At 44.6% G+C, this 24,035-nt stretch overlaps 1 protein-coding gene across 5 annotated transcripts in view; it reads left to right on the forward strand.

Annotated features, from left to right (window-relative positions):
- Window positions 1-6,562: 6,562 nt before the first annotated feature.
- The window catches only part of LOC119458293 (uncharacterized), a 39,016-nt gene continuing 21,543 nt past the window's right edge, over window positions 6,563-24,035 (forward strand). The window contains exons 1-4 of one of the 5 annotated variants that reach the window (XM_037720127.2): window positions 6,566-6,768; window positions 15,247-15,383; window positions 15,440-15,513; window positions 20,572-20,658. In XM_037720127.2, the coding sequence (XP_037576055.1) occupies window positions 6,658-6,768; window positions 15,247-15,383; window positions 15,440-15,513; window positions 20,572-20,658 (409 nt within the window). In that variant the 5' untranslated portion in view covers window positions 6,566-6,657. Of the gene's footprint in view, window positions 6,769-15,246; window positions 15,384-15,439; window positions 15,514-17,241; window positions 17,909-20,571; window positions 20,670-24,035 lie in introns of those variants that run through there. The other 4 variants (XM_049671022.1, XR_007467949.1, XM_049671020.1 and 1 more) reach the window with 4 other exon arrangements.

The following is a 24,035-nucleotide window of genomic DNA, read 5'->3' on the forward strand; positions in this document are numbered from 1 at the left end:
CGTTAGTTCTTTGCGTTGTCTGTAGTGACCAAATATTGTGCAATCTAAGTGGATGCGCAACGCGAATTTCGCCGAGAAAGGCACGCGGGCGCCAGCGATTACGCTGCAACCTTCGACGAGTCATGTGTAAAAGCCGACATGCTTGACCCGCATATCAAATTTCGACGATCGCCGAATGCTCTCGCCGCTATCGTTATGCTTTCAGTGTCGCAGGTTCCCCCAATAAAAATTTTGTTTCTTGATTCGCACCTTTGCTATACTGTATTCTTCACCGTCACTACAACGTCAGAATACGAACTGTCACTACACTGCTCGATTGCTATTCGCATCGCCGCCTGCACAGTCAACATGAGATCAGTGCTTCTATAATTTGTTTTGTATAGAGTTTTGTGGTGGCGTGTGACAGGCATATGTAGACAGCTGCGCACAGCACATCCATTCCAGACCCCTGGTTCGTCCCAGTATAGAGTCGTTGCCATGCCTGCCGAACATATCATTTTGGAAGGCCACGCGTTATGTTCTCCCAGATCAATGAATGAAAATAGCGCGCTTTGCTAAATTTTATAGCTCTCATGCTCACCAAAAACAAATTTTCCGCTAGAACACATTGAGAGCAAGTGGTATACAGTCGCAGTAATAACGCTGCTTCTCGTCGCGAAATACTTGACAGAGAACTTCGGCTCAAAGCAAAGAAACTCACAGTAGAAGCGGCTACCTGCTTCTGGAACTTGGCGATAAATTGTCGGACCGCAAAGCGCTGACTCTTTACCATTTGTTGACATGTGTTATTCAATGAGCGCACGGATTTCAATCAATTGGATTCTTGGTCTCAGCACTGAAAAACGCTGGATCGACATCAATGTAAGAACAGTACTTGAGGGATTTCAAGGTCACAGAGTAGTCTCTGTGTAAGAATAAATGTAACGATCGAACCAAATGAAAAGTGGCACGTCAAGAAGTGGTGCCACAGCCCTCGTCACTATTACCAATTGCGTACAGTGCACCTGCAGTCGCGCCATGAGCCTCCTCAGGTGAAGCAGCCAGGGTTGCTTCACGTTGCACCGGGAGCAGCCAACAGATATCCAGGTCATGCTGTGGTAAATTCTCTTGCAGATATGTCCAAAATATCCGCGAACAATCTCTATGAGCACGCATCCATCGTTCTTCTAGCGCTGTTGAATGCCGTAGATATTTTCCCTATGCCACTTGACGCACCTGACGGAACGAAGTGAAGCTGCCAATTATCTGCGCGTGCTATTTCCGCTTCTACGGCTTAACCCTGCGCGCACGCATGTTATTGGGCGTTTAAGCAAATTATTGCTGTCTAAGGTGTCGTGCGCGATTAAATTATCACAGCACTGTAAAAGCCATTTGAGCTAGAGACGTGTGCATACGTATGATGCAAAGGAAGTGAACTGTGCACCTATGGGTCACCTATAACTGTCAGTACAAACTTTAAAGGATGTCATATAGGTGAAGCCCACTTCCATTTTTCGGCTGGAGATCCCCCCCCCCCCCTCCGTATTGCTGAAAAACAATCCGCAAAATATTTTTAATGTTTATTACGCTTAATCTCGAGGTGTTTTGAATGTTAGATCCAAAATTACCTTTTTTTTTTGGGGGGGGGGGAGTATAGCGATGTGCAGTCAATAAAAAGCACCACCCAAGCACTCAGTACAGATGGCTAACCAGCGAAGCTGAAACGTGCGGCCCCGGTATTAAGCAGTTGGCTAATCCCGACGCTGTATTGAAGCGTTTCTCAATTATTGGTTACAGTTTGTGTTTCTAACGGAACGCAAGCGCCAATGGTGGGTGGATGCTGCTAACCACGACGACAAGCTCAGTCGAGATATCTCAATCTGCACTGGCATGTCAAAAAAAAAAACATTACGCGTGGCCCTGCTATCACAAACACCAGAGACCAGCGGAGGGGCGAGGGGGGGGGGGGGAGCACAGCAGAAGTTAGCCTAAGTGTGTGGCTCGCCATTACTTTACTAGGCTTTCCCCAGCTGTGCTGGTCTCTGGTGTTTGCGATGGCAGAGTCACGCATAATTCTTGATAGTTCTTTGTAAAATGTCCCAAAAACAAAGTACCTCAGTAAAGCATTTTCTATTTTGTCGGGTTGGTTGCAAAGTCTACAATTTGCATTCCAGGTTACATATAATCATTTTTAATGACGCCATGTTTTAACTGGTAGGATGGAAGCGTCCAGCTTAAAGAAATATATTTTCGCTGCTGGTGTTATACAGCTTCTACGGACACGGCAAAGAATATCTCGACCAAATAGAGACAGATACGGCTTTTGGTACATGGGTTCAGGGAAAAGGTTATGCATAAGTGCTATATTTAGCTGCGTTCGATCAGCGCTTAACAAATATTGTCGTGTATCCGGCTTTTAAAAATGAAATAGCCTCGATAAGTTCTTTTCGGAAGCTTCATACGGCAATTCTGGAGCAAAGACTGTCCTGACAAAAAGAAAAGGGAGGTGTGAAGCAAGACGTGTTTGATGAACCGCAAGAAAGAAGAGGTGACAGACGTTTTTAAGGTCAAATAATCCTATGACCAATTGTCGCACAAACAAATGCACAAGATTCCGGCGTCCCTTGTCAAGTGGTAGAAAAAGGATGTCCCTTCTCATAGCTTCCCATGATGAACGCTAAATAAAACATGCATATATTTTATGAAATGTCTGAACACGGATACGAGAGCAGTGCAAGACATGCAGAACATAAATAACCTTCGAAGCAAGAAATATGTTTCATGCCTTAGCTCTCGCAAAAATGGAGAGGTCACATCCCTGCCAGGTTGTCACCTTTCGACAGATAGTGGTAATCGGGGACGTCCAATGAGGTTCACTATTACGGATGTTATCGAGAGGCACACCAAGATATCGCAGCGGAGACTGATTCTAACGAATATTTTAGAACACAAAGAGGGTTAGAGAACATATACTTAGCTAAGACCCGATATTTTTATCAACATTTACACTAGCTCTTGCAGTTTCACAGAAACACTGGGTAGTGTTTCTTGCCTCGGTAATACAAGGCTTATCGACGCAAGAGGAGGCAATATCATCCTAGTTAGCTAAAACTCAAATTTCCTCATCTGCATGTCTTTATCCTTCAGTGCTTGAGTCACAAAGCACGCTTAAGCAAATCGGTTCCAAATGTATAGCGAAAAGTAAGTGCGAGATCGGGCAACCATGACGGACGGATGACAGTACCTCTAATATACGTGAGAGAGTTCACTATTAACTTTGTTGTGCACTGTTTATGACAAAGTGCTATACCATTGCAGAATACATCTCCTAAGGTTAAATGCCGCAGCAGTCAGGACAAAAACAAAATATTGCTGAACCACTCAGCCACACCAGCGTTTGCTAGTTTGTAGCAAAAAATTGCCCTATACATATCTGCTAGCGCCCGATGAGACACGCGATGAGAAATGCGCGCCGCGTAGCGTCGATACATGCACAGTTTGCATTGCAGTCATAATTGTCCAACAGTTGACACGCCATGTAGCAGTTGCACAGGTAGCGGTACAAGGTAGATGGAGAAGTCTAGAGGAAAAGATGAAAGAGGTGTACAAAAAATCCTAGATTGAAAAACGTGTATAGCATACCTGAATAACTTAAGCAGACTAGGTGACTGTTTGTCACCGCCCTGTTCAAAGGGGATGCCAACAGATCATCATCCGTATCATTATCATCATTAGAAGCATATCGGGCCACTGGTCACAACTACAGCCTCTTGATAATTTGAAAGTCGCGACACTCTCATCCCCGCGGTGCTTTCCTCCACAATCGTCTTCGCGCGTCTGCAGCATGTGCTGCGCACGGCACGCTTTTTTCTTGGCTCCCACTGACGGGCCGCAGAATTCGATGGAGGCGCATTATTTTGGGCCAGTTGCGCGCCCCAGTGGAGTAGAAAATTTTAAAAAATGGGATAGCAGCATCGAAAATGCTCAAGGTAACGGTTATGAGGGGATTGGTGTCTTCTTAAACTGCATGAATGGGGCATAGTGATGTAAGAGGAGCTTTGAGGCGAGTTCTACGCTCCAGACATTTTACACCGTAAGTTGTTATGGGCTCATTCCAATAGCCGTTCCGGTTCGCGATGGTCACCGCCGCCGCCACCGTTGGACGACACGAGCTTCCGCCAGTATGGTGGCGTCATCTAGTTAACGTGTCTGCAAACGCAGGGTGAGCAGGTGCAGACGACGAGATGCGATTCAGGCGAGGAGCGCAATCAACGCGATTCTGATGTGAGATGTGCGCCACGTATTCTGGATACCTCTTACAGCGACCGTGCCTCTTCTGTACACGTTATGATATCTCCTCGCAAGGTACGAACCGCTGCTGAAGAAGCGGATCCTACAGCTACGTGCGCGGCTACAACCAGGCATAATCGGGCACAGCAGACCTTTGCAGTGAGCATTACAAGCCGCAGCTCGCCGTCGAAGTCGGGCAGACAGTTCAGATCGTTCTCGTCAAAACGAGGCGAAGAGATTTTGTCGCGAAGGTGTGCATGGTGCCGCAATTTGAGCTACTTTCGAGCCACTCCACCAGCTTACGCTGTGACTGTGCTGCGTGTGCCGCGCAGGTCTGTGACTATTATTTTTTTCTACCACGCGATAAGATGCCTTACTTTGTGCACCTTATCTAGTCTTGCTTGTGGCACATGCTTCTCTGGTTGGATGTTTAATGCGGAAGCATTACGTAGCTCATGAGGCGGAAAATGCGGTGTTGTGGACGTTGGCGTGACTGCGATGGTCCAAAAAGTCAAGTGAGCCCATTTAGGCAGTTAGTGACGTCAATTAGGCACAGTTAGTTAAGGCAGATTGTTAGGATAGGATGTTAATTAAGGCACACTTAATTAGGATAGCGTTCATTACGGCACTCGTACCCATGACCATTGGTGGGAACATATCACCGGTCCACGACCTTTGGTGTTAATTAAGGTAGAGTTATTTGAGCCCAGCTAATTAGGGTACAGTTAATTAAGGCACTATAATTAACGACCTTTGTTGCAACTCAAACCCTCGACCTTTTGTGGAAGTAGAACCCACGACCTTTGGCGTTAATTAAGGCGAAGTTAAATTAAGACTACTAAGGGAGCACAGGCAATCGCGCGGTTCACGCATCGCACAGTTCACGTGCGAGGTGATGGAGTCCCAGCAGAATATTCAGCATACAGAGGACAACCCCTTCTTTATGAAAGGTACACATTCTCCCAGCAAGAACGCTGATGAGCAGGCCGGAAGAATTAAAAAAAATGCAGCATTACTTTATGCTTCGATACGAGCATTAAGGAAGGCGCGTTACCTAGTAAACAACGCTGTTCTTTGTCGGAACAAATTTATTTCAGCCAATGTTGCGCAGCCACTGCTCCTTGCGCAAGCCGTCATGCTTTCCTTGGAGTATTATAAAAACTGCCTAACCATCTTCAGGCTTCTTGCTGCAGTTAGACGCGCTACAGCATGGCATAGCGCTAGCGCAACACCGCAGGAAACGCAGCCTGCAACGTTTGCTGCGCCGTGCCAGCCGAGCTAAAGAGCAAGATGGCGCCAACGAAAAGAAAAATACAAGCAAAACGCACGATCCACGCGATTCCAAGGGCAACGGCAGGGAGACCGATCGTCATGCTGAAAAACAGGGGTAAAACCGGTTCCCGGAGAATCGGTTTTCATAATCGCGCAAGAGGCGAGGAGGTCGCGCTGCGGCGGCAGATTTCTAAGAGTGGCGGCACTTTCAATTATCAAGGGACTGTAGTCACAACTAAAGTCCCTATATAAGAAAAGTACGGCCATCCTTTGATCAACGCCGCTTATCTCTCTCCTGTGTCTCCGATTGAACGATGATAGCACGCGCTTTCACTTTAAAATTTTTTGCGCCTCAGAGCCATGTTTACAGTCACTCTGCGCAGCCGCAGTCGCCGGCGGCGGCGCGCGCCCGGCCTGAAAGCTTCAACGTGGGCTTTCTAGGGGCGCCACCGTCGACTTGCTTTCGCAAGCAAAAAAGTAATGAAAAAAAAAAAGAAGCTCTTTAGGAGAGGAGACGGCGGAGGAAGGAGTAGATGGCGATACATTTACTATAAGGGAATTTAGTCACAACTTGACATGCGCGCCGCGTAGCGTCGATACGTGCAAATTTTGCACCGCAGTTGCGTTGTATTCCACCAAGTGTCCCAAAATGTAGCAATTGCACGTAGCAGTTCTATTTAGCAGTTGCATGTTGCATGTAGCTGCACCTTGTCTCAGGCAGGCTAGGTGACTATTTGTAACCGCCTCGTTTTAAAGGGTATACAAATAAATTATCAACTTCATCATCATCAACAGCATCGTATCGTTCCACGGGTATTCTCGGTACCTGTGTTTACTCTTCGGTACATGTTATGGCACCTCCTCGCAAGGTACGAAGCCTCTAGTGCGTGGTGCGTGGTGCACACACAGCACAGTCACAGCTTACGCTGTGACTGTGCTGCGTGTGCCGCGCAGGCCTGTGACTTTTTTTTCCGCTGCGCAATGGCGAAGTTCGCGACACAATAGCGAGTGCATGCCGCAGGCGATTTGTAATACATCAAGGCTTTATGCAGGAACAGATGGCCTATGTGGCTTTAGAAGATGCTTACGTAGCTTAGAAACGTGGTCAGCCAAACCATGGGCAAAAAGCAGATGTTTGCGTGTTTTCTGCTTTTCACGTCGGTGACATTGCTAAACGGTTTATTTAGATCCAAAAATAGCAGTTCAAGAACACTGGACATCAGAAAGGTAAATGTGCCACGTCATTTTTCACAAACTGCGTCTAGCACATTTTATACTTTTACAGCTGCAAACCTGCGCTCATATCTCCTTGGCACATTTTAGAAGCACAAATTTGTAATAATGTTTTGTTTTCCTCACAGCATTCTGTAACTGTGCCGATGCTGTGAATGTACCCAAATTGCGGCCTATTTTTATATAATAGTCCTGGCATATGAGAGCATGTAGTGATATATAATGTAACGCATCAGTATATTCTTGAAGGCGCACGTGTCCTAATTTTATTAGTAACAATTGGCCCCTGCCTTCTGAATATTATCTGAAATTGGTGAGACCCTGCAGAGATTGCGCTTAGATACAGGTGCGTGGCCCTTGCGGCACGCTTTGGAGGTTTCTAGTCTGCTAGCTGTGGCACACGATGACAAATGACTGCCACGCGCAATCGTCGCTGCTGTGTCCTAATAACCACAATACCTTGAATATTATTACTGTGGTGACTCAATCAGGACTGAGAGCTTGAGCGTTGGTGCCATGCTTTCTTTTCAGTGAGAGCCTGCTCGTCAATACCCTGCTCGTTCTTCGCAACTGAAGCTTTAATGCGAAGCCCAACACTTCGAGATCCTAGCAAATCCAACACGCAGCAGCAACGTTGGAAACTTCTGGATCACTGAGATGAAAAAATTATCCATACTGCACTGCATGCACCGAACGCATCGCAAGCGAGTTCGATTATGCTCGATAGATTGCCTGTGCCACATTAAAAAGATATCCCAATAATAAAGCTCACTCACAGAGGAACACTCATAACACTGTCAAAAGCGGACAAAAATACACTGCAAAAAATGCATAGACACGCACTTAGGATAATTACGGTATTCCTAAAGTTGCAAGAATTCGCGGCTCGCGTCCCTGTCACTAATGACAACGGACTGAACCTAAAGCTGGGCGAGTTGACAACTGCTAATGGCAAAACTGTAACCCACGAAAAGAGTGAAAGACACATGTAGTATACAAACAAGACTGAACTTAACACCACAGGGCAAGGACCACTTGCTCTGAGCCACGAGGAAGTTACCACAGTTAACGAGGAGAATGAAGTTGCCTTCCTTACGCTTTAACCTTCCGAAGGACGCAGGGCTTTTTTTAGTAATAACGTGAAGCAACGTATTCAAAACACCCTCTCAGTTGTCCTGATATCCTGAATAGAAAGTCTGCCTTAATAATAATTGAAGGTAGGCAAGATACCGTCATCGATGGTGAAAGCTGAGGAAAAAAGGAGTTGAACGCATCCACTTCATCCTGGCTGCTATTATGGGTGCGCATGCTGCACTTCTTCGCCGTTGGATTCAATAACCTCCAAAACTCATCTGGGCTTCCTATCTTTAGATGTCTTCGGGATATGTCGGAGTTTTTTATTGAATGAATTCCGTCTTTCTTTTAAATGTCAGGACTGAGGGTACAAGCCTTTCGCACACGTTTAAGCTTTCTTTTAGTGTGTATTATCTCGCGAGTAACCCAGGAGTTTCTTCCTGCATTTTTAGAACGCTAAGGAATGAATTGTCGTATGGAAAACGCTGCCATATCAAGAAAAAAATACTTGAGTTTTTTGGTAATACCGGATGATCTATCTGTACAACTACAGAAAATAATAATAGACTGCTCCAGATGTTCCAGTATAGCTTTGAAATATGAAATCACAGGTTTATCATCCTCGCGCATATTAAGGTAGAGATCTAATGACATTATAACCATTTTATAATCAGAGTATCAATTTCACACATGTTAAGAAATGGGAGTAACGAACCAGATAAGAATATTCGATGAAGGATTAGGGAGCAGTTGGAGCCACACGCGCACACGCTGAGACGACCTGAGTTAAACAATACCAGAAAGCGATCTTCAGCATTGTCCACAATTAGTGACTGCATGTTCCTCTACTCAGAGAGTCGACCAATTCATTCCAGGGAGGTTCAAGTCCGCTAATGAAATAATATTGTCTTTGTGTTTTAGGTGTGCGACCATGAACCTCCTTAAGTTACTAAGCATATTCACTGGGGAGCTTAGAGATCTGTACAAAGCACCAATGAATACTGTACGAGTGTATTCAGCTTGGTTTCGATCTAAATAGTTTTGACATGATTGACATGGGGGAGAATACTAAACAATATACAATCTTTAATTAGCAGGGCAATGCTGCTCCTCTTGTTTCGCGGTCTCTTGTAACGATTTTGTATCCAGGATGCCTAACTTCGACATCTAGTATATCATATTTAAGCCATGTTTTGGTAAGTACCATAATATCGGGATCGTGTTCCAATAATATAGCTTGAACGTCCGCAAATTTATTTAAAATGCCTTTTTACATTTGTGTTTCGTATCTTGAACTAGTTAGTAACACTGTGACGCTTTCAGTTATCACCATTCCTCTCATGTGTTTCGGAAGGGGCCTTACATATGCACCTCATATCAGTGGCCTCATTGCAACCGTACAACACATCATTCATTTTCTTCTTGTCAAACATAAGCTTCACCTTGATCCCCATTTTCCTCTCGCCAGAATTAGACTCCCATACCGTTTGCGGATCTCTAAAATTTATTTCGAAAAATCTTTGTTAATGATGATTTTTTTACCCCGGAGCATAAAGCAGCTTCACAGGATTCTAGTTTTATCTCGGAAATCCGGAAGGCCCAAGATGAGAGGCCGATTTTTGCCGCCATGTCGCTTTGCTAAGCTATGCATCCATTCGACTGAATCAATTTTCAGGTTTAAGATTGTATTAAAAACGTAAAAGTTTGCCTTTTTACGTAATATCTCTTCAGTTTCATTCACATATTTTGTTATCTCTCTGATAATGAGGTTATTTGCCGCGAGCGGTTTACGAGATCATCAGTTCGTTTGACGAGAGCATTCCTATCAAAATTTCATTGTCATGGCAGTTTCAGTTTTATTGGCAAGCTTCTCAAGGTTAGCAAGCCTGGTTGGAACTTCGCCCAAGATCTCAAATCTTCCAGCTATTTTCGAAAGCCTGCCCTCTACTCGATCCTCAAAGGATGCTTGTTTTTTCTAGATTAGTTACTTTTTCCAATACCGCCCTCTGTGCCTTATTCATTTCGTTAACCATTTCTTCAGTGATAGGCACAGGATTTTCTTCAACATCTCTCGAGCGAGCCATTAGCAAACGAGCAAAGGCAAAACAAACAAATATACAACATAAGAGACTATAAGGACACGGCAACGCAACTAAGCATTGACAATCACTGCAAAAACTATATTTTCGTTCACCAACCTGCGCAAGCAGTGGGAAAGTCGGTGACATTGCCACGGCAGTGTTGCCGTGTCCACACGTTTATGTTTCTTTATACGTTTCTGTTTGTTTGCATGTTATGTTTATCGAACATAAGTCTTCAGATTTTATAGAAGACTAAGAGATACAGAGAAAATGAGGACTAGGTTTACGTGCATGCATAGCTGGTGGAGGATGGTATCTGCAGCTTAATGTTTTTGTGATTTGTGCGTTTGTTTTCTGTTGTATACCGTGAGCTGATATTTTCTAAAGGTAGCAATTGGTGTTCGTTTGGCTTTTTGAACCAAGCAACGTAGTAGGCAGACTCATTGGTGGAAGTAGCGCATTTGAAGCAAATATAATACGAAGCTCTCCTAAAATGTGATTTCAAACGTTTAAACATCCAAACAGAGCACTATCTGAACCAACACGGAATAAAACTCAACAAACCTGGGGTACATAAAATTTTAAATTAGAATTAAAGAAAAATAGTGTATATAGTGTGCATCAAGACAAATCTACAATAATATCCTTTTACTTTTCCGAGCTAGGTGTCGTTTTTCTTGAGTACTTCGTACAGATGTTAGATATTGGCTCGCAGAACCTAGCCTCTTGTCCCATTCGGCAGACCGAATACCCAGTCAGGAGTTTGTAACCAATCAAACAAGCTTCATTCCTAACAAGACCCACAAGATAAGAAAATGCAGTATGATAGCACTTACAGCGCGTAAAACAAAAATCATATCAAGCTTATACTTTGTTTATTTAGACACACATTGTCTGAGAGGAAGGAGCTAAAGGCAGATGCAACTGCCTGACGAATACTATTCCTACTCGTACTCGTAATACACGCCCTACTCGTACACTGCTCAGAGGCGGACAGCAAAAGGAAAAGGGCGAAACAATACAGAAACAAAGAAAAAAGCTATTCCAAAGGCAACATAACATTACACAAAACACTAGAAATTGATTACAATATTGCGTGCATTATTCTCACTGATGCCGGAGCGATTAGGAATAATTATGACAAACAACAACGTTGAGAAATTGTGAAAAAGGGAATACAAAAAATAAAGAATACAGAAAATGACACGACCACAACAGAAATACATGCCGGGCGAAAAGCGTGATTCAACACACTTGAGCAAGAAATAATCCTTAGCCATTTTTTGAGACCATAACCTTGGTTGGTCATACCGGAGATTTTACGATTTTTGTTCAAGAAATCAGGTACTGCGGCGAGCGTCAGCGTCGTCCCTCGGCGTCCTCGTAACCGAGAGAACGAGCACAGCGAAGGATGAACTAGCGAACGCGGAGCGCGGATGAAAAATAGCGACAGCGAAGATAGCGCCAGGAGGCAAGCGGAGGAGGAGGGTGCAGCTCAACCATGAGACGGAAATCTGAGGAGTAGTTATAGCGAAAGCGCGATAAGAAAAGAGTAGTGATGCTCAAGACGAATTTTGCGGCGACGATGGCTACAAGATGGTGCCAGAGTAGCGCGCGTCGTCTGTATGGAAACAAAGCACTGCATGAGCGGCGGTCTGTCTGAGGCGGCTGCTGGAATTGCGCCCATGCGTCACCGACGCACTGCCTCTCGCCATCTTTCGATTAGCGAGGAAGTGGCGCCACACTTCTCTTCGTTTACAACTGAGAGAAGATGGCACGAGACATATTGTACGCGCTATCCAAGATATCGCGAAGTAACAACACGTATACAGCTGCACTCAAAATTTGCATTTGGGAGTATCGCAATCGTCGGTGAATTTATATTTTTTTTTGCGTTACAAAGCTCATCAGCTTTGGCGCTTCTCGCGCTTCCATGTCTTTTCTCACGTGCGCTTCACTTTCCTCACACTTAGACGACATGCTGTTTCGCTTCTATTCTGTCTATCTTTTTGTTAGAATGACCAGTAAGGTCATCTGCTATTTGCACTTGTCAATCCTGACAGATATCTTAATGGATTGCGAATAGCATTGGGTGTGACAACGCTGGAATTACCACGATGCAACAATCACAATGGTATCATGACCACAAGCCCATACGTAATGGCCCAATGTGTTAGATACCTTGGGACACTGGGGACGGCGTAGAAGGCGTGACGACCACGGCAGGATGCGAGTAAGAACGCGACACTTAAATAACGACGATGGAGCGACCACGACGACACAACAACCAGGAGCACATACCTAGTGCTCTAATGAAGTAGACCACTTTGGCCACTGGGTGGGCGTAGAGGATAGATAGATAGATGGATAGATAGATAGATAGATAGATAGATAGATAGATAGATAGATAGATAGATAGATAGATAGATAGATAGATAGATAGATAGAAGGATAAAAACGGCTGAAGTAGCCAAACTACACTATTCGCTTTGATATCTCGTGGGCAAAGAGGGCAGAACTCGAAACCACCAAAGTGTCATACGACAATCCGGATTAGACATTGACGTCAAAACTGCTCCTACATTTCATCGTAGTTTCAAATAATAATAATGTATCATATTGTGGCATTTGTGTACGACTTAAACTAGACAAACAGAGAAACACTTTCGCAAAGCGTTGAGATACCAAGGAAGCATATTAGTCGCAAAAAATCTATCGCAAGCATTATGAAAATGTCCTTGGCGACAGTACGAACTTACTTTTTAGGAGTGTCAGTGAGCTCACGACGGAGAAGTTCAAGCAGCAGCACAACCGCTCTGTGAAAACGCGTAGCCTCCAAAGCTTTTGTAGAGAGCTGTGCTACCAGAGTCTGACGCATGTACGATACTACGACCCTGCTGACCAGTGCAGATGCGCAGAAGCGCACCCCAGGCCTGCATGAACAAGCCTAAGTGAAGTATGTAGATGGCAATACTCAACGACAATTGCTTCGGCAGTAACCAACACAAAACAAACGAATAGTAGCGCCCACCGGCAAAAGAAACACGTTACCACATTCACAACTAAAACGAAGATGGGCTGCAAATTCCTAAAATATGATGGTATTTTTCAGCTTAATTTATATCCATAACGTGATCATAAGGATCGACATAGTAGTTATATTTATAATGCTGCGTTTTCGGCATAATCAGATGAAATAAAAATATAGAACACTCGCTGGTGAAAAAGTTTACGAAAACGATTTTATTTCACAACTCTCAGTTGAGGCGTGACCGTGCCATGAATGCATACGGAAATAAATCTCAGAAAAGGAAGCCGTTCATCGTGACAACAAATTGTTCACCTCAAGGAGAGGGGAAAACCAAAGAGCAGCAGTTTGAGAAGCACGTGCTCTTGGGCGAGACCTTTGTGGCGTGGAGCCTTGCTCCCTAATGACCGGTAGAAAATGGCATCTTCTCGCTAGCAATGCTTCTCTACTGAAGGTTTCACGCTGTGGTTGGTGGTGGCGCTGTGCTCCATTTCTCCGTCGGCTGAGTTGGCGGTGCAGGGATTCATAGCCTATATGCGTCTCCTGTTAATGTCGCCGTTTGGCCTTACCGGCTTCACACCTCTTTACGTTTACACTGCCGCAGTGAGTGACATTGAGTGGGATCTATTATTCAAAAGCGAATCTTCAGACCTCTGAGCTCTGTGGAGTAAACGAGCGGTGAAAGAAGTGCTATTGCGTACCTTTCCTTATGACACTCTGGTCACGCTGTCATCATTCTATCGACGTCATACTGTTGCCATCGCGCCGTCGTCATTGCCATGGACGTCATTGCGACGTCAGTGGAGAGCCGCGGACCCCGAGTTGCGGGAGCGCGATCGTGAGGCCAAGTATCAGCGTCCTCTTGCCCTCCAGCAACCCGACAACTGTGGTGCATGCCTTGGCAACGCTAGCGCCAACTTTCCCGGTGCGACGCCTAGGTTTCAACGCGAGTTTCTCAACAGGAACTTGGGAGCCAGTTACACTGCGTGTGATCGGTTGTAGTTCGAGCATAACGTGGTACTCGCCAGTGCGATTTGTTCCGAGTAACACCGAAGAAACACACGACAAGCATCGCTTACCCCCATTTTCCGGTTGAAGCAGGGTTCGTCATTTTTTTTTCGTTGCTGTCAACTTCAAACACAAGTTCTGGCATCAGTCTCGAAAGTATTTATATCGCCTCCATTTTGTTTAAATGGTCCGCAGAAGCTATACGAATAACATGGTAGTAAACGTTCATGGTTTCTGCTCAATTTTTATTTTATGTGTGCGAGTTAAGTGGCAAGAGAGGAGCAGCCAACTTCAGCGAAGTGAAATGTTATACGCCTGAAGCCCTACTTCATTCCGTTGTGCGCGCTGGAGTATAACTCATTCTACTTACCATACCTTGATTTCGGCGAGGTGGTTCACCTGAACAGTGTTTTTAAAACAGCGCTATGGACGAGTTGGAAGTTCGGTAGCTGTCTCGCAATTTGTGTACTTTTAGTCCTCGGCAATAGCACTGTTAAAAGACACTGTCCTTCTACTTATCCTTCTACTTCTTCGTCTTCTATATGCTGCCTCAGGATACCAGGTAGCAATATTGTTATTTTTAATTTAGAGATGCAGAAGTCATCCCGTATCTCGAAACTTCATCAGAATACACTATACTGTGCGTTTTTATGTTCTTATTTCGTTCTAGCTTCGTAAATCTCCCACTTGCCCTAGCTAGGCATGGTGTAGACGGCACACTCGAGCTCTATTTGTAGTAATCTGGAGCTTTGACCGCGATTCATAGTCGCACGCCACGGAGGCTACTCCGACGTTGACAAATATCAGGCGTGCCTTATGCTGCAGATATCCTCACTGTAGACGTAGGTTCTATCAGCATATATGCTCTACTGGCTGAACATATACAGAATCTTGTATGTTAGCTTTGCTGCATAACCCGCTGCGTTAGCTCAGTGGCTGTGGCGTTGAATTGCTAAGCACGAGGTTCCGGGTTCGAAATGGGCGCGTTGGTTGCATCGCGATAAGGGGAGCATTGCAAACATGCACCGTGCCACGCTTTGTGTGCATTTTAAAGAACCCGACGAGATACTGCGGTGTACTTCATTCACAGAATTTATTTTTGAAATGTAAAACTTCGTATTTGCTAACTTTGCTACACCTATAAATTGAATGAATCGCGAGCGTGCATGTACCTAATGGACCTCGTGGTCCGGGCAACACATAATATTCCCTATTTTAGCCTTTGAAACTTTTCTTCACAAACAGACGTGTTCAGAAAGGAACGTTCTTTTATTCTTGCAGTTTCTAAAAACTAAGGATGTTATATGGACTTACAATACGACCACAGCGGAATATACAATGTGTAAAGCGGACCATATGAAGAGTATCTCAAACAAAACAATTTTCTTCACACGATCCTTTTATTGCGACGAGAAGATGTAAGTCCTCCACATTTCTCACAAAACATTTGCCTATATCATATCCTTTTTATCAGGCATAGGACTGTTAAGAACCTGGAAGGACTGTTCAGAAAGCAACAAAAAGACGTCATGCAGATCTTCAACCGAGGTATGCTTAGAAAGCTAAGATATTTATTTCATATTTAACACCGCATGATTACGCAAATTACGGGTGAAACCAAGGAGAGATCTGCGGAAGCTATTTTCGAGAATAGGCGGCGCTCTTGTGGGAGCATTGCCGAGTAGCGACCAACTGTACAGAGAATAACTGCTTTATTACGATTAGCATTCATCGGCTACTTCAGGCGCTGTGAGCCTATCTATTTATCTCTCTCTCTTTCTCTCTCTCTCTCTCTCTATATATATATATATATATATATATAACTTGTTACGCCGACCCTGTGGCCCAAGTTTATCAGCTTGAGCCAGAGGGTATGTGCTCATGATCGTCATGCACTTCGTGATCGTTTCATCACTGTCATTTCAGCTTCTTCGTCCGTTTCGCGTCAACTTCGTCACGCCGTCTACGCCGACCCATTGGCGTACGATATCTATAGATTGGGCAACTGCTTATGTACTCATGGTCGTTATGTCCTCATGGTTGTTGCATCATCGTCATTCCAGTTATGTCATCCCACCCTCGTTATGCTGTCGACGGCATCACGAGCACGAGCGTATACCTCGTTGGGCAGGCTATTGGAGAACATTGACCACTGGCCGGAGTAGTAGGCGTCATGCCGACAGCATGAGGACAGTGAAATCACGAAGCAGGAATCAAGACGATTGAATAACATGACGACGTCACTATGGCGGTGCAATAATGAAATAATGACGGTGATGACTTGATGAGGACGTCATGACGAGTATACGATTACAAAGCTGGAATGACGGAAATGAAACGACCATGACGGCATCACGTCCCTGAATACATCATAGTGGTGAAAACTATTAAACTTGGGACACATGGTCGGAGTAATAGGCGTGACGACAACTGTACCATGTGAATCTCAACACAAAGCTAGAATGACGAAAATAGAACTGCCACGACGGCATCATGACCGGGAGCACATACTTGTTGGAACAAGCAGTTATGGCACGTACACACTAGCGGCAAAACGCGCGCGGCGCGCCGCCGGCGGCAAGACGCGAGCCGCGAAAGCAGCCGCGAAACGGGTTTTTCTTGCCGCGGCATGGATCGCTCCTGGACCGATTTTTTGCGGTTTGCCGCGTGCCGAGGATGAAGGAGACCAATGAGAGCGACCCGCTTCCGTGACGTGCGCGCGGGAAACTGGTGCCATGCGGACCGCCCGACCGCTTGTTTCTAGTTTCGCACTATCATCTGCACGCGTCAGCTTCCGGATAGTTCGAGAAGGGGAGAGGAGTCTAGTCTGTCACGTGATTGCCACAGCGGCGCGCCGCCGGTTGGTGTGGCCGCCCTGCCGCTGCTGCGTTTTGCCGCCGGCGGAGCGCCGCGCGCGTTTTGCCGCTAGTGTGTACGTGCCATTAGACAACTTGGTTCACTGGGTCGGGGTAAAAGGACAGGCAGACAGATACATAGATAAATAAAGAGGTAGATAGATAAATAGATAGAGAGGCTACATACAGCTGAATTAGGTAAACGGTGCTATTCGCATTAAAAAATATTACGGCAGACCTCATGTCACGATGACTGCAGACGGCATTGCAAATATAGCATCCGAGCAACGTAGTGACAGAGTGTGTTCCTAAAGTGACATTTACTTAACACGTGTAGAGGTAATTTTAAGAATTTTGTTGCTTGGGCTATATGCCACATACCCCGATATCGTCCTACTTTGCTATGCTACTCGCTTTCCAGGGTCATCCATGCCCATAGATCATGACGACTAAAGCATGACACCGACGCAGTGGCGATGGAATGACGAAAAAGGAATCATATTGATAGACGAAAAAGTTTCTGTAACGACAGCGGCATCACGAGAATAAAATGTCGATTCTTAAATTATTGTCATGGTGTAACAGCAGAGTGACCACCACGACATGAGGCCCATGAAATGACCACTATGGTATCACGACAACCGGGTGAAGAAGACGGAATGACGCCGATGGCACAACCACGGCAGCCAGACGACGACGGTATGATAGGATACATGATAGCGTCTGTCTGAAGACCATGCGATGACGATGATGGCATAAAAACGGCAGCATCAACGCGGATGAATGACTCATCGCAATCACGATGGACTCGGGAACAAGAAATGACGCCGATGGATCTACGGTGGTGGTATGACGAGGAGGCGATGATGACAATTGGATGACGTTACTGAAGTGATGACGATGGTGATCCGACAGCGTGGCGACGATCGCATTATGATAACTGTATTACGATGACTGTGTGACGCCGATAGCTGCCGATGACGGCACGACGGCAATAGAATAACGAAGTAACAATGGTGGTTATGTAATGACCGCGACGGCATACCGACGAAGGTATGGCAACGAATGCATAACGATGACTGTATGACGAAGTGGCACTGACGATGGTGCCGTGACAACCGCATGAGGAAAATGGGATAATGACTAGCGTATGATGACGATGGCGTAATAATTATTATACCATGAAAACTGTGACGACGTTGCCGTAACGGCGACGCCATGATGAAGCTAGTGTGACGATGATGACACGACGACGACAGATGCGTGGGAGCTACTTTCTCACGATGAAGGCACAACAAGGCAGGCATAACCGCGACTAAATGACGACATTCTCATTCGGATAGAATGACGAAGAAATACCGACGTCGATGTAACAATGTAGGTTGTATTGCTAAGACGGCATAACGCTTCGTCATCTGACTTTCGGCATGCCGTCGTTGTTACGCTAGTTGTACAGATTTGGTGATACAGTGGTGGTCACGCCGTCGTCATCATAAACCCATTGCCATGCCATTTTTGGCAAACAGTTTTCATACCGTCATCGTCAATGCATTATCGTCACCAGTTGCTGTCATTGCATCGCCCTCATACTGTCGTTGTCATAGCGCTTCATGGTTACCATCATCGTAATTTCATCACCGTTCGACATCCAGTCTTATCGTCAACGTCATCCCAGTCTCCTCATACCATCGTTGTCACGCCGTCGTTGTCTTGCTGTTGTCTGACTATCGTCATCACTTCAGAAACGCCATTTCATTGTCGTCATGCCTTCGCCGTTCAATAGGCGTATTTCTTTCTGTCAGTCGAGCATTACTAAGCTGTTGTCATTAAAAAATAAATATGCCGCTGTTTTCATGCCATCGTCGTCATTGCGTCGACGGCAGAAAGTCGCTGTCTTGCATTCGTTCTCATGCCACTGTCTTTATCCCTCGCGACCACCATTTTTATCCTACAGTTGACCTGATGCCGTCACGGTTGTTCTACCGGAGTCACTTAAGCTTCGTCAGTCGTCCCTTGTCATGACGTCGTTGTCACGCCATCTGCCTTATTATGCGGTGGTGATACAGTGGTCGTCCCGCCATCGTCGCCATATATACTCGTCGCCATCTACTTGTCGTCATATAGTTGTCATGACACCGCCTTCATTGCATTGTCACATTACGTCGCATTCATGAATTCGTTGCCACGTCATCCTGATGCCGCTGTGGCCATTCTATCGTCGTCATTCTTACTTCGTCACCCCACTCTCGCGATGCCGTCAACGTCATACTCTTGTCGACATCCGATGATCTTACGCCCTCATGCCACGCTGTTGTCGTTGTACTAAAATCTTATCTACAGAATCGTAATCGAATAGCCGGCATGACACCGTCGTTATACCACATCTGTGGCTCCGTTGACGTAATTCCTTCTTCGCCATTTCATCGTTGTCACTGTCGTTGTGCAGTCGTTATCATGCCGACCAGTGACCTTGGCAAGCGAGCCCCAAAGTGACCGGACACCAGAGACAGTGTATGTCGCATATTGAAGAAGCAACGGAAATCCCAGAATGACCATTACACATTTTAAATAAACCTGACGTCATATGTGTACATTGCTGTAATGGTATCGTATTACCACTGACACTCATTGTAAAATGGATTCTACCATGATTTTTCTGTCTTTCTCAGTTGTTTATATGTCTTTATGAAATATTTTTATTCAGTTGTTGCTAAATAATTCCACTCTTGGGATTGCGACCTTATTTTTCGAATTTTCTCTTGCAATCAAATTATGCAGTTGTGCACAAGCTGGCCTTGACCGCAAACCTTTCTCTACAGGTCAATGAAGCATAGTGCTCATATTTGATGACCGTTTGATCCCGCATAAATTTCCATCGTGGGTCTGTTATGCGTTGTGGCTGATTTTCATTTGGTAACTGTTTCGTGTACATAAGGAACTCCACCAGAACTCTGCAGGAGGATTAATTTTCGAAAACGCCTGAGGGCACTTCGGGACACAACTTTGTCCCTGCATCACGCAGAAAAAAATAATAATATAAAAGAACAGGCGTCTGCAGTACTACCGGAATAGGGCATTATATGTTTGAAAGATTGAAACAGCAAGAAGGAATTGATTCATTATAAGATTGAAACAGCAAGAAGGAATCGTCGCTACTTTTTGGCAGCACACACACCTTGGTGTTTCGTTATGGTTTCTGTTTTCGGGGAATATGTTTTGCTTCATAAGGCTTCACCTTATCTAAATTACCATTTAACTCTGGAAATAATGGACCACATTCTTTTTCTCTTTGTTAATATTACGCACGAATGGGATCGAAATTTATATTCGGCTTTGTGACTCATGTTACCATTACAATAATTACCTCCTGTTTACCATTACAAATAAAAACTCTAACTACGTTTAAAGAACTCATTAACTGAGCATAATATCAGACTTGCTCTTTTGCGTAGTTCTCTTATTAATAGACGGCGCTTGAAGCGGCGACAAGCAGCCAACTGGGCGTCAGCCCAACATTTTACTGTGAGAAAATTAATATTGTAATTTGTAGAAGTCTGATGAATATACAATATTGCCTTAAATTCGAGTCAGACGTCATCTCGGTGCAAACTGAAGTCTTTCAACAGCTCGACTTTGTAGTATTTGACGCATGCCTGCAATAGAAAACTTTTATTTACCATTGATTCAGCAAACGAGCGTTGAAACCTTTTATCTGCTGAATGAACGACTATTACTTTCACTACTTTTTCAGATGATATGTTTATTGCCAAGGAGACTCTTATGTATATGAGCGAAACGTATCGCTGCGCGGTGATTTTGGTTGCGCCATCACTACACGGTGCTGAATAAGTATACATATAGTCTTTCAGAATTGTTTATTTCTCATTCAAATCCGTTTAAAGAGACCCAGTGTAGTTGGAAGAATGGTCTATGTGTCCGGAACATGTGTTTACAGAAAAATTACTTCATTTCTATTTAACTAGATACGTAGGAATTTGGGGCGCATAATTACATTGTAAGAGATAAATATGAAGCAGAAAATTACCCCTTAATACCACGCGCAATGGCACCAAAATGATGCCGTCAATAGAATAGCATCCAACTTTGTCCACATAAAATAGGTCTGTTCGAGAAATATACGCTGTAATAAAGAACAATGAAATAGCTTATATTTTAAAGGGACCCGAAAAGCATTCAATATGGTATTGTTCTTCCTAATTGGACTCCTGCGTTATAAAGAATGTCGCTGACAGGAAAATTGTGAGAATGCCTCATCACTGATAAGAACTTTGGAAGTTCGGGCGTATACTTGACAAATCAAAAACTGCAAAAAGCAATTGGGATTTGTATATACAGTACCACCATTGATAATGGAGCTCTATGGCAAAATCAAGTGGTAAATGTTACGTCAACGCATATGCACGCTTGCAAAGCCCCATATTTCACATGATACGGTGCCCAAGCTTAAATTTGTGCATTTAGGTGAAAAACCACATTTGGGCATAGATTAAAGCTTCGTGCAACTATAAGGGAATTCAACTAAACTTCCTCCTGCTTCCTGCTTAAGTCTTTCTTTTCTTCTCGCACTCCAATGCTCCATTCCAGTACATTTTAAGGCATGGAACGCCTGACACCGGCAAAAAAAATTTTGCCGAGAGCTAATGGGGCTACACTAGTCGCAGTGCAACCAAATTCGGAACTTTCACAAAGCTTCAACAAAGTCACTCCCTCACCAGAACAGTAATTAGCCTCCCTGGACTCCAACAATTACCCCTGGCCCTCAGTCCCTAGCGGCTGCGGAGCACCTCACAAAGGCGGCGGAGAGACCTGCGACGCGGCAGACAGCGCTAAGAAACTCTGGGCCCGGACGGGCCGCCACTGGAATCTGAACCTGGCAACGTTCAATACCCGCACCCTCTCGAGTGAGGCGAGATAAGCAGCTAGCCTTTCAGGAATTATCAGGCATTGCTTGGGGTATTATTTACCTTACTCAGGTTAGAAAACTGGTGAGGCTTATACAGTGCTGACTAACGGTCACGTCCTCTCCTACAGAGGTCTTCCAGATAAGAGAAAATTTGGGATAGGATTTGTGATCGATAAGGACATAGCAGGCACGATTGATGAAATCTACAGCAATATTGAGAGGGTAGCAGTTGTCGTAATAAAGCTTAATAGGAGGTATAGAATGAAGGTAGCACAAGCCTACGCCCCAACCTCCAGCCACGATGATGAACAAATAGAACACTTTTATAAAGATGTTGAATTAGCAATGACAAAGGTGAAAACTCAGTATACTGCAGTCATGGGCGACATAAATGCAAAAGTGGGGAAAAAGCAGGTTGGTGAGCAAGTAGTTGGCCACTACGGCATCGATTCTAGAAACGCTAGAGGAGAGATGTTGGTAGAATTGGCGGAAAGGAATAGGCTCTGAATAGTGAATACCTTCTTCAGGAAAGCAACAACAGGAAGTAGACCGGGAAAAGCCGTAATGGAGAAACAAGGAATCAAATAAATTGATACTCTCAGCCAATCCCAGCATAGTCTAGGATGTAGAAGTATTAGGTAGAGTAAAGTGCAGTGACCATAGGCTAGTGAGGTCTAGGATTTCTCTCACTTTGAAGAGAGAAAGAGGAAAATTAGTCAAGAAGAGACAAACCAACCTAGACGGAGTAAGGGTGAAAGCAGACCAATTCAGGCTGGTGCTCGCCAACAAATATGCAGCTTTAGAAGAGGAAGATGAAGACAACATGCAGGTAATGAAAGAAACCGTAACTAGGCTGATCACAGAAGTAGCAGTTGAAGTGGGAGGTAAGGCACCAAGGGCAACCAGCAGGTAAGCTCTCCCAAGCAACAAAGGACCTAATAAGGAAACGACAAAACATGAAAGTGGCACACTCGAGACATTACATAGAATTCGCTGAACTGTCGAAACTGATCAACAAGAAGGAAGGAAGGGATATCCGAAATTATAACGTGCAAAAGATTGAGGAAGCAGTAAAGTATGCACGCAGCATGAAATAAGTGAGAAGAAAACTTGGCATAGGACAAGGCAAGATGTACACACTGAAATATAAGCAGGGTAGTATCATCAGGAATCTCGATGACATAGTAAAAGCAGCGAAAGGATTCTATACTGACCTGTACAGTACCTAGAGCAGCTAAGATACTTTCGTTCGAAGTAGTGATGAACTAACTGGATGTGGAGGCTCCTTCTATAACTAGCGATGAAGTTAGAAGGGCTTTGCAAGACATGAACAGACGAAAAGCTGTTGGAGAAGATGGAATAACAGCCGATTTAATTAAAGACGGAGGAGTTATCATGCTTAAAAAGCTTGCGGGCCCTTTGCACGCAATGTCTCACGACTTCTAGTGTACCAGAGAGCTGGAAGAACGCCAACGTTACACTAATCCATAAGAAAGGAGACGTTAAATAATTGAAGAAATATAGACCCAATAGCTTGCTTTTAGTATTGAATAAAATATTCACCGAGATAATTTCTAATAGAATCACGGCAACACTTCACTTCAGCAACCAAGAGAACAGGCTGGCTTCAGAAAGGGATATTCTTCGATGGATCATATTCATGTCGTCAATGAGGTAATAGAGAAATATGCGGAGTATAATCATTCTCGCTGAATGGCTTTCATAGAATATGAAAAGGCATTTGATTCATTAAAGATACAAGCAGCCATCGAGGCATTGCGTAATCAAGGAGTACAGGAGGCATACTGAATATCTCGGCAAATATCTGCAAGGATTGCACAGCAACTTTGGTTCTCCACAAGAAAAGTAGAAAGTTACCTATCAAGAAATGGATCAGGCGAGGAGACACAATCTCTCCAATGCTATTCACTGCATGCTTAGCGGATGTATTCAAGCTCTTAGACAGGGAAGGCTTAGGAGTGAGGATCAACGGCGAATACCTCAGCAACCTTCGGTTTGCAGATGACGTTGTCCTATTCAGCAATAACGGGGACTACTTACAGGAAACGATTGAGGACCTTAACCGAGAAAGGCAAGGGAACAAGAACTCGGGATCGCCAGTCTGCTTCTAGACTCTGTAAAGGAGCATGTATTTTTCATTTTCATTTTATTTCCCATCTTACAATACAGATGGAGGGGTTGTAGAAAAAAGCTGCGCCAGGACAGCTAGGTCAATTACTCACACATATCTAGGTCCATTGCTCACAGGGGACCCTGATCATGAGAAGGAA

Source organism: Dermacentor silvarum, chromosome 7, assembly GCF_013339745.2.
Source record: "Dermacentor silvarum isolate Dsil-2018 chromosome 7, BIME_Dsil_1.4, whole genome shotgun sequence".
Classification (NCBI taxonomy): Eukaryota; Metazoa; Arthropoda; class Arachnida; order Ixodida; family Ixodidae; genus Dermacentor; species Dermacentor silvarum.